This window comes from Podarcis liolepis (assembly GCF_965112155.1).
Source record: "Podarcis liolepis genome assembly, chromosome: 14".
NCBI classification, from domain to species: domain Eukaryota; kingdom Metazoa; phylum Chordata; class Lepidosauria; order Squamata; family Lacertidae; genus Podarcis; species Podarcis liolepis.
In genome coordinates, this window is record NC_139569.1 from 13,732,884 (window position 1) to 13,744,644 (window position 11,761).

At 40.1% G+C, this 11,761-nt stretch overlaps 1 protein-coding gene across 50 annotated transcripts in view; it reads left to right on the forward strand.

Moving 5' to 3' along the window:
* SUN1 (Sad1 and UNC84 domain containing 1) overlaps positions 1 to 11,761 on the forward strand; it is an 80,844-nt gene that overhangs the window by 66,975 nt on the left and 2,108 nt on the right. For all 50 annotated transcript variants that reach the window (XM_083474257.1, XM_083474235.1, XM_083474252.1 and 47 more), the window contains 8 exons: positions 443 to 529; positions 1,784 to 1,827; positions 2,624 to 2,762; positions 4,103 to 4,357; positions 6,789 to 6,873; positions 8,336 to 8,451; positions 9,957 to 10,124; positions 10,769 to 10,861. In XM_083474257.1, coding sequence (XP_083330383.1) covers positions 443 to 529; positions 1,784 to 1,827; positions 2,624 to 2,762; positions 4,103 to 4,357; positions 6,789 to 6,873; positions 8,336 to 8,451; positions 9,957 to 10,124; positions 10,769 to 10,861 — 987 coding nt within the window. The remainder of the gene's footprint in view (positions 1 to 442; positions 530 to 1,783; positions 1,828 to 2,623; positions 2,763 to 4,102; positions 4,358 to 6,788; positions 6,874 to 8,335; positions 8,452 to 9,956; positions 10,125 to 10,768; positions 10,862 to 11,761) is intronic.

Consider the following 11,761-nt stretch of genomic DNA (forward strand, 5'->3'; position numbering starts at 1 on the left):
GATACAAGTGTTTTCAGCTTGCACATGATAATAGTTTAGCAGATTGCATTATAGTCATTCTCACTGGAAGCATTTCATTGTAATTCCATTCAGCCAAATGCATATGCTTAACCTGAGGATGGTAACATTAAAAATGCATTATTTGATATAAAGCCCAACATGCAGTACATTTAACACACGTTCCTATGATTAGCTTAAGAGTTGAATCACTGTCTCTTAAAGGAAGAAAATATGCTTTTCATGAATGGATTTTAAAATGATACCATTTCACTTCTTTACCTTTTCAAACTGCATTAAATAGCTCTCAAATGGTCATTGTACTTAAATATGGCTTCAGATATTATTTTGGGTTGTGTGGTTAAAATCCGTACAATATTTAAATATGGGAGGGATCTTGTGAGCAATAAGCTTCAAAAGTTACTATTCTCTTTTATCTTTAAAGCGTGACTTTCTGACCTTGCACCAAGAACATGAATGGCGCATTGTAGCTTTAGAAGATCTCCTTGCAAAACTCTCAGAAAAATCGGAGGTAATGAAAAGAGTGATAGACTTGCTTTAAGAGTTTCTTTCAGTAGCAAAGGCTGTAATTTTAAGAATACTTGATTGGAAGTAAGTCCCAGTGAAATCCACAGGTTGCTTCCAAGCAAATATGCTTAAGGAAGGGGAAGAAGAAAAAGAGAAATCTGTCACCTCATGAGTGTGGAACCTCAGGCCAGGGAGCCAAATGTGAGTGTCCAGGCCTCTCTATTTTTGGATATTATCTCCTAGAACTAATGCTGTTGCAAACCCTCCTCCAATTGGTCATCTGGCAAGAATGTCTCCTTGAACTTTGGTAATGCCTCTTGCTTGCCCAGATGGGAAGAGATGTCTTTGGGCACAAAGTGGTAGTTTAATGGCTATTATGCTGGGCTTGGATGTGGGAAGTCTAGGTTCCAATTGTCTAAAAATCTCACTGGGGGTACCCCTTGGCACTTTATAATCTGTCAATCAAACTAGCTTCTCAGGATGGTTGTGAGGATAAATACCACAAGTTGCTCGTAAGGCCAAAAGTGTGTCAAATGTATAATTTGTTGTGAGAACCAGAATATTCAAATTTGGAAGGCAGATCTATTTTTCCAGCATTAAGAAACATTTTTTTTTAAAAAAAAATGCAGTTAGCACTCTAAGCATTTCTCAAAAGCATTAAAAAATAAGATATGTGCTGGGACATGGAAGACAGTTGGTTTGACCAAACAAGATTTATTCTGGATAAACATCAGACAGAAAGAGGAAAGGATTTTTCACTTGCAAAGAGGCCCTAGTGAAAATACGATTAGTAACCTCAAGTTGCAGTCTTGGGATCCAGAGTGTTATGTGGATCTCCATATGTCAGGTAATGTTTCTGCTTCTTCTCTGGAAGAAGGATTGTGCCTTCCTTTCTTGTGATGCACTCCCTTCCCCCAAACCATATGTTGAGTTAATGGATAAGAGCTGGATTACAATAACTACCACCACCGAGTAGTTTAAGAGCAGTTTTCTTCCCCAAGTCACATGCAGTCCCAATTGGAGTCCAGTGCCTCTGCCACTTTCTCTCACCTGCCCCCATTCCACCATGGGATGAATATGTCAAAATTGTTATCAGAAATTTTGAATGAAGTTTAGAAAGTATGCAAATTGGTTCCTCATCCTCTACTATTTCCAAGTCCAAGTTTCTGTTGTCTGGGAATCTTTTCTTCACAGCATCTCTTCTGTAGCTCGGAATAAGGAGGTTCCATATGAATTTAATCATTTTGTTATTTTTCAGGGCCTTCAAAAGGAACTTGAGCTAACCAAAGCACAAAGAATGAGGTATGGCTGCAGCTAGCTCCTTGCCACTAAGCAGTTAAAACTAGCCTGTAAACAGATGATAACTGTTCTTCTTTTAACACCTCTGAATTAAAAATGGGTGGGTGGCTCTATAAGGGGGGTGGTTTTAGCTACTGAATGTTTGGCCTTTGTTGTCACTATACTGCATCTTGAAATTACATTCTAAAACTTGCTATAAGTCTGGAATATCATTCTGTCATTCCACCAACTCAGAATTTATTTTCTTTCTGGTGACTTATTTAAATTCTATCCTTGTTTTACACTGGCTTAAACCATATGCCCAGAAAATTGATTTTAAAGTTTCAAAATTCAGTTTGTTTGCTGATTAGCTTACTGCTGCTTTGTGCTGAAACTATAAGGGAATTCAGCATTTTCACCCCACCATGCTACTTTAAAACAACAATTGGAATTTAATGTCTGTTTCATGTCTACGTATAGTAGCAAATTCAGCAAAATGCTGTGAATTGCATAGAAATTTCCAAAGAATCGTATGAACTTTGGGTGGCTTTGAACATTTCCCCAAATGAATAATAAGCTAAGTGTGAATGGTTCATACCTTCATCTCCATTGCTGCTTTTTTATCTTGTTCATAGTGGAGTAGAAGGAACATGTTTATCACATCAAATATGTTCTTGCATGCATGGAGAGCACATATCTCTGCCAAAAACTTGCTCATTTTGTTTTACTTCAGCGTAATGTTTTGTTGACTGTTACTAGATCTGTTCCTAATAGTTCTGATATTTGAACTTTGTCTTTTATTATCTTTCTGTGCTGTCAGTGACACTGATGAACAAAACAAGCATCTGTTATCCAAGATTAAACACCTAGAACTTGAGTTAGGTCGCATGAAATCAGAACTGCTAAGTTCACAGGGTTTGAAAACTTGCTGTGACAGAATGGATACCCTTCATGAAAAGGTAAGTTCAAAAGGAGACTTCCCTGAATGAAGTTTAATATGTTGTATTTGTGCACCCAATCTGGCAAAGCATTTTGTGTCCAAGGCAAGATTGCTGGAGGGATTGATTTGCTGAGAAGCATATGGTTGTGTCTGTTTAGCTTACTCAAAATACCATACCATAAGTTGCAATTGGTTTCAGGACTTTACAGGACTGTCTACAAGCAGGAGGCTGGCCTACTCAATTTCTGTGGGCAGTCACTAGCGTGTAGTTATTTAGAATTTTCTTTTGGCTATCCTTGTCATTCCATTTGAAGACCATGGTAAATGGATTAAAGGCTGTAGAGCTGGGATGCAAAGAGCAGATTAGGCCCACAGAAGGGGTTTACAGAAACACAGTGGAATTTCTGACTTATTTCCTTTGAATAGTTAACATGAATGACTATGACAGAGGGAATATGGTTTGTTCCCTAACAGTGTATTAAAACATAATGTTGAAGAACCTCAACTTTTATTTACATATAGGTAGCCGTGTTGGTCTGCCATAGTCAAAATAAAAAAATTCCTTCCAGTAGCACCTTAAAGACCAACTAAGTTAGTTCTTGGAATGAGCTTTCGTGTGCATGTGTATCTGAAGAAGTGTGCATGCACACGAAAGCTCATACCAAGAACTAACTTAGTTGGTCTTTAAGGTGCTACTGGAAGGAATTTTTTTATCTCAACTTTTATGTTACAGCAGTCTGATTGTTGGGAATAGCAGGAAACTAAAATAAGCATGTGTGTTAAGACAGTGTTTCCCAAACGTTTTTGGGCAACGGCACACCTGTTTACCGGGAAAAAATCTCGCGGCACACCACCATTAAAGCCCCGCCCCGTGACGTCAGCGCGCAGCGTCACGCCGGGAGGGACGCACAAAAGTTAAAGTTTTTTCCCTTCCCCTTGCCGGGGTGGGAGGAGGCAGCAGAGCGAGGGATTGAGGGACGGCGGCAGCGGCTGTTGTGGTGGTGGTGGCGATAGCGGGCGGAGGAGGAGCCGTCGCCGGGAGTTGCTGCTGCTGCTGTTGCTGCTGCTGCCCGGACATGCCGGCCTCCTCCTCCTCCGCTGTCTCGCGCTCCTCCCTTTTGCGCGCGCTGCCCTGCCGCTCGGCACCAGCACCGCGGAGCCGCCCCCGGCTCGACGCGGATCCTCGCCGTCGCCGCCCGACTCGCCCGCCTCCCTCCCACGGCACACCAGCCGGTGTCTCACGGCACACTAGTGTGCCGCGGAACACCGGTTGGGAAACACTGTGTTAAGAGAACCACTATTCTATTTGGAAAGTGATCCAAAGCCAGTGCTATAACTTGCCATATGATATGTTTCTAGGTAGATGCCCAAGTTAAAGAATCAGTCAAGATCATGCTTTTTGGCAACCAACAAGGAGACTTGCCAGAATCACTGCTTCAGTGGCTAACATCCAAATTTGTGAGCAAGAGCGACTTGCAAAATTTGTTACAAGATCTGGAGTTGCAGATCCTCAAGAACATAACTCTCCACATGTCTGTCGCAAATACAAAGTCAACTTCAGAGGTAGTAACGAGCGTTGTGAATGAGGCTGGGATTTCAGGCATCACAGAAGCGGTAAGTAAGACAAAAAATATTGTACATTTCCACTAAAACTCTAGATTGCACTTTTGTGAAACAGCTTCATTAAACTTATTCTTAAGTTTCTGTGTATTTCATTTTTAAGACAGAAAGTGCAATTTTTCTTTAACTACAAATGTTTTTCAGGAGAAAGATGTGAGCAAATATTTTAGATAAATGATAAAAAGATGGAGATGGAGACAGTCCATGTTTTTGTCTATTAACATACATTTAATTTAGTGTGGTATGATTTTGTAGTGTTAGCTTTTTTACTTTGGCCTCTTTACTTTGGACTCTTATTTTGAATGTCAGCTTTTTAAATAATGCAGTGTCCCATACCTTTCCATACGAATAATCCAGATTAACTCCTGCCAAGTCTGTTCACAATTGCAAAATTCTGAATCATGCTGCAATAAGAAAGTGTCCAGCTAATTGCTCGCTGTACATTGTAGTGTCTTTAAGGAGTGCCAGGTGTGGAGAAGGTGTATCTTGGCATTTTATGGTAGTTCCAGTTTCATAGAGTACTGCATCCCCAAAACATTTAACCTTTGGGCAATCCCACCATAAATGAAAGCACATCTCAAGGATTTGGCACCCCCTCCAACATTTTGGCGAGGAACCAGTGCTCCTGTAAAATAGTAATGTGGTGTTAAGTACAGTTTGTGAATTGACTTTAATGTGAGTTCTTTGTTCCTCACTGAGTCAGAACGAAATGTTAGTCTTGCTCCCGTATTTGAAATTATAATTTCATCAGTGTCATTAGATGATGATACCTTGGATCCAGAGTTACTCTTCCATGAATGAAAGGGTGTATGAACTTGTGGAAGCTCACACTGGCAGAAGTGAAGGAGGCAATTTTTCAGTGATTCCTCTTTCTCTCTGTGCCACACCTCATTCTGTTCTGAAGGATCCTGCAAAATTCATGAGCAGATCTTCAGGGTGTTGCAGGAGAAAGGAAGTTGCAACAAAATTGCCTCTCTCTCCCTAAGCCGTTGCTCCCAACTTTCATCCACTAGAAGCACCCCATGAGCAAAGATCCACTTCCAATAACATGGGATCCAAGCCACTGACTGTGATGTCGTGCTGGGAACGAACTTTACAGCTGGCTTGTAGAAACAAATGCTATGCTACCAATACCAGTCCTAATTTTGTAGACCTCTGCCCATATTAATCATGTCTGGTTTTTGCAGAAGTTGGTCTTTCTCTTCTTTCAAGCTTTCCTTATCTAGTCATTTGCAGATAATTATTACCCAACACAAATTCCTAGGCTAGTGTCTATGTGCAGTTCTGAGAAGGTGATGTCTTGAGGGCTTGCTGGGTTATAAAGCTGGAAATAAAAAATAATAGGCATATAAAATAAATCCTGATGAAACATTTACAGTGGTATCTCGGGTTAAGTACTTACTGTATTTTTCACCCTATAGGACGCACTTTTCCCCCTCCAAAAATGAAGGGGAAATGTGTGCATCTTATGGGGTGGATGCAGGCTTTCGCTGAAGCCTGGAGAGCGAGAGGAGAGGAGCACGCAGCTTCGGCATCGCTCTGGGTCCTGTTCTGGGGGCTGGCGTCGGGGGAAGCCCGAGCTTCCCCCGCCCCAGCCCCGTTACTGGGGGGGGGGGAATTTCCCCCCCTTTATTCCCCCCCCCCCCCAAAATCTAGGTGCGTCCTATGGGCCGGTGCGTCCTATAGGGCGAAAAATACGGTAATTCGTTCCGGAGGTCTGTACTTAACCTGAAACTGTTCTTAACCTGAAGCACCACTTTAGCTAATGCGGACCTCCTGCTGCTGCCACGCCACCGGAGCACGATTTCTGTTCTCATCCTGAAGCAAAGTTCTTAACCTGACGTAATATTTCTGGGCTAGCGGTGTCTGTAACCTGAAGCATATGTAACCCGAGGTACCACTGTATTTGAAATTTACATACCACAGTTTCTGCCAATAAGTGCGGCACTCAAGGTAGATAGGCAACAAAATTAAATAATGTAATAAAGGTAATGTAACAAACACAAACATAATTTAAAAATCAAATTGTCAGATTAGACTGCTTAAAAATTAAAAATGCAGCCAGAGAAACATCAATAAAATTCCCGCCATAAAAAGGAAAACCAGCCCCATTCATTCTGAATGACGTTTCATAAAGAGGACAGCACATCCATATTGACTGTATTGGTTACTGCTCAGGAGTACAATTTGTACTATTGAACACTAACTCAATTCATAGTTCTGGCATTGACCTTTAAAACTGTTAATCGCCTGAGGCTTTGTCACATCAAAGACCAGATTTGCCCATATGTTGCTTCAAAGACTAGTTTGAGAATGCTGTATAAAACAATTCTATGGCAAAAGCACAACTTGACAGAATGTGTCAGAATGCTGAAATACAGTGCTTACTCTCAATTTCTCATATTCCTCTTACGTATATTTGCAGCAAGCACGCATTATTGTCAACAACGCACTGAAGCTCTTTTCACAAGACAAGACTGGCATGGTTGACTTTGCCTTGGAATCTGGAGGTAAGTTCTGAGGGGATATTGCCTGTCTTATACCAGAGGTGTTGAGCAACCATTTAAATAGTTTAAACATTTTGAGCTGATCTTCATTACAGATAGTAAGTTCTGCAGAGGTTTTGCTGGTTCTAGGAGCCTTTCCTGTTGTGGCCCCCAAACCCTTTAACTTTTTCCCTGGGTGTATTTGACTACCACCTAAAATAGGAAGGAACCTTAGGCCGGGGGGGGGGCAAATGCAGTATTCCAGGCTTCTCTTTCTGGCCTTTGGGGCTCTCACCAGGGCACAACCCCTCCTTACCCTCTACCATCTCTCCCCCAGGCCATACTTTTCACTCAGCTTCATACCCCCCTTGAGAGCTACAGCATTATACTAATTATAACTTGCTACTTCTTTTGTTTCATTTTGTAGTTTTCAGTGCCAGTTTTGATTTTAAATGGATTTGTTTTGTAAGCTGCCTACAGGGCACTTGTCAAAAGGCTGGGGTATAAATCCCCAAAATAAATAAATATAGAATACTTCATCCCATAACAGGCTTTAGCTCAGAGACTAATAGAGTTTGTGTGTAAGAGGCTCAGACATAAGAGAAGTGGGTGGAGACAGCTTGGGAAATATGGCCTGGGCACCCCTGGAGATTAACAGCTAGTTGCATTGAGGAAAGAACAATTTACTCTTGACTCTGCAGTTATGGGAATCTAGAAATGTGCTTTAAATCAATCACTAGGAAAGCTAAAATTCTCCAACCTGAAAACCTCTTTCTACCTGGTTTAGAAAGGAACCCTAGTCAGTAGGAGTCATGGTTGAGATTAGCACTGCTCTTGTTAAAGTTGAACTTATGTCCCATAAAAATCCATGTTGTGTAGATACCTGTTTGGGCATCTGGGTGGCTTATATCAATATATATGGTTAATTTAAGAAGGATATACAGATGATTATTGTATCCTAAATATGAGCCAACAGTGGGTTTTGTTTTTCCTTCACTTTTTTCCTTCGTTTTCCTTTTTATTTGTTAAATTTGCTTTTAAGAATTATTTTTTAAAAATAAGATTGGCATAGATATTTTTGCCATGTGTTCAGGTGGTGGGAATGTAAATAATTCACTGCCAAGAGGGGAAGAGGTGGAAGAAGGGGGAGCACATGTTTGAAAAGCTAGCTCCTAATTGCTCAACCACAGCTAAGAGCAGAAGAGCCAGCTCCATCTGCACCACCAGCCCTTGGACTCTAGATTATTAGAGCAAGGAAGGTGAGGCTGTTCTTTATAAAGGAGAAAACAGACTGCTGTCCAGCAGCTAGAGTTTGTGCTGGCTGCCTTGTCTGTAGTCCCCTAAAGCATAGTTGGCTGCCAAGGGTTGAAAACGGCTGCATTAAGTAGCACAAGGTTTTAGTATTTAAAAAGAATGAAGAGGCACACGCCGAGTAAGTCTGCACTGTCTTATTAACAAACCTGAATAGTTTCCTTGTTTCTTCAAGGTGGCAGTATTTTGAGTACTCGCTGTTCAGAGACGTACGAAACCAAAACAGCTCTAATTAGTCTCTTTGGAATTCCTTTGTGGTACTTCTCTCAATCTCCTCGCGTAGTGATCCAGGTAATTAAAAGGCTAGTGATTTTTAAAACACTTGGGAAACATATTTTCCCTCTTAAAGGCACAAGTTGCTCAGGGCTTTTGTCCAGAAGGGTTTCTGTGTCAACAGGTAAGGTTATTTCTGCTTAGTATAGCAGTATCTTGGCTTCCTCACTTCTTGTTGGCATCCTGGCTTCAGCTTCTTTCTGTACTCATGGAATAAGAATGAATTTTGTGCCAATATTGGATGAGCTAACCTTGGTGTCACTTAGTTTCCATCTCTTGTTAGCTTTTCTTCCAGAATCTCTGGCAAGAATTCCATGAAGGTGCATTTATTTGTTGACTGTTGCTCAGTTCCTTACCACTGAGATGCTTTGCAGCTAAATTTGTGCACTCTTCAGAACCCAAGCCATTTAAATGTTGACTGGCTTTCTGAAACAATGCTACAGTCATGAATTCTGATGTCTAGTATGTCCCGTGTGTGCACATTCTTGAAGTATAGGGCTGTTCCATAGGGGTGTATGCCCTTATACAGCCAGGACAGTTGTCATTAACCCAACACTGAGCTTCTTTTATTAGCTATTTCATAATTTTTTATGCACTAGATTGTAAAAAAACACCAGTAGTTTTCAAATTGTACACACAGGAAGCCTGTGGCTTCTCAGGGTGTTCATTGAGAAGATCAGTAATAAATGTTCTGAAGAAGTGTGCATGCACACGAAAGCTCATACCAAGAACTAACTTAGTTGGTCTTTAAGGTGCTACTGGAAGGAATTTTTTTTATTATCAGTAATAAACTTCCCTGAAAAACTGCTTGCCCACCAATAAGCACCTTCTGCAGTGTTCATGTACAGGGGTATTGAGCATGCAACAAGTCTGGATAAAAGGCAGAACATGGCTTGTTGGCTCCTGAGGTGTCTCCCCCCCCCCCCCAGAATGCTGGACTAGAAAGCCTGATCCAGTCCTTAAAAAAGAGAGCACATTTAGGGTGACAATGCAGATCAGTCATACCTCTCGCTTTGTAACTATAAAATATACAAGTAGACTGTGGGGATTCTAGCTTAAAAACAAAACAAAGAGACAGATCACACCAAACTAAGGTCAGCTCATAATTATTTTAGGAGGCACAGTAAGTTTAGAGAAGGTGATAGTGAAACCAAACAGGCCTCAAACATGGCACTCAAATCCCCTACAATAGGTACATTTCCCAAAACAGATAAAACAGTGCAGAAAGTTTTAAAACCACTGAATTATGCAACAAAAGTTGCTTAAAGGTTTCTTAAAGGAAGCTATTTCAGATTATAATTGCTTCACATTTTTTATGATGATGCCACACAGTGTTACTATGTTGCTGTACTTTAGTTACTACAATTTTGAGCTGCTGAGCTACATGACTTAAAGGATACGCACCATCTAAGGAAATTATGCAATTTCTCAGTATATGCTTTGTCCACATTATAATGTCAGATCTCTTGTTATTTTTAAACTTATTAATGGAACTGTAACTTTTTTTTATTTCTTCCCTTAAGCCTGACATGTATCCTGGAAACTGCTGGGCTTTCAAAGGATCACAGGGATATCTGGTTGTCAGGCTTTCCATGATGATCTACCCTACAGCCTTCACCCTGGAACACATACCAAAAACACTTTCACCAACAGGCAATATTACCAGTGCTCCAAAGGATTTTTCAGTATATGTAAGCTTTATCTTTGACAAAATAGATTAGGGTGATTTTCCTCAAATTTATTTATTTTGCAATTCTTATAAAAGGGGGATCAAAGGAAAAGGACTTTGAATACCTCAGTATATTGATTTATCACCTAACCTGCCCCGGATGTGCCTGCTTCAAAACTCTTCCCTTGGGAACTGTATTTGACATCTGTACAAGCAGCTGTAAGAACAGACTGTTCTAATTAGCTTTTCAGTGTACCCAGATAGATAACATAAAAGAATTTTCAGTAAAACAAAGAAATGAAAAGACCAGGAGATCACACTTTCAACTTAATATATTTTGTATTAAAATCAAAGTAGAAAGTCAAGATGTGACGATTTATAAAAGTTACTCTTGCATACAGACCACATTTCAGCCATTTCTAGTATTTTACATTGCAATTATCTTGAGACTTTGTGGTGGTCTTTGTAGAAATCCAAGTAGTAAATTCATATTTTTCATATCCTAAAAATATTCAGGGTGTGTGTGGGATATGTTGTGTGTCCTACCTGCTTTTATTGTGATCTTGTCTTTTAATAGGGACTGAGAGAGGTTGAAATTAAAACTGAATCTTATAGTTACCTTCTCTGGTGAGAACTCAGAATAATATTAAACATTTGTGTTGGCAGGGTCTTGAAAGTGAGTATGAACAAGAGGGCGTACTTCTTGGGCAATATATTTATGATCAAGATGAAGAGCCATTACAGATGTTTCAAGTAACGGTATGTCAACATTAGTACAAAGCCTGTCTGCCTTTAGGCTTCTTCTTTTTTACACTCTTGGAGGCATTGACATGAATGCAAATAGTATTAGGTTTGGATTTGCTCCTGTAAAGCAAAGAAGCTAGATCATGCATGTGACAAATAAAATATGAAAGTTTGGTTTGCTCCAGTCTTGCATATAAGCCCACAGAGAGTTTTACTAGCATAATTACTGCTCATTCACAGAAATCTTAAAGTAGCACAAGGCTTTCCAAACTGGAGGAAATTTGCATTTCAAATTCCCCTAACTGCAAATTCTCCCCTCCTCTAATATCACATAAATTGATCTGTGAACTATTGGCCATGCCTTTCTGCATGGGCTTGATGGATTTTTTACCTATTTTGACTGCAATAGTGCATGTAAAGTTGAATGCAAAGGAAGCTGTAGCAGCAGTTATAGATACAACATTGTAATCCTGCTTCTTTTAAGGACAAAATACCGAAAGGCTAATGGTTGTGTCCAATATTGGTCCTGCTCAAAGTAAACCCATTGAAGTTAATGAACATGACTAAGGGTTGCTAGGTCCTGCTGAGAAGAGACCCAATGAAATTAATAAACCTAAGTTATTCACATCCACTAACTTCAGTAGGTCTACTCTGTGTAGGGCTAGCACTGCATACCACCCTAACTTCTGTCCATTAATTTCATTGTGTCTGCTATGAGTAGGTTTTGGGTACAACCATAAGCACCCAATTTATTGCAATAAGAAATAACTGGTGTGAGTTATGTGGTTAACAAGGGTTGGACTGAATTCATAGCATTTAACATTTATAACAGTATAATTTATTCTACAGACAAATTACTTTTAAAATAAGTTATCTGCTAAGTTCTAACTTCTTCCTCGTCCTTTATTTTTTTAG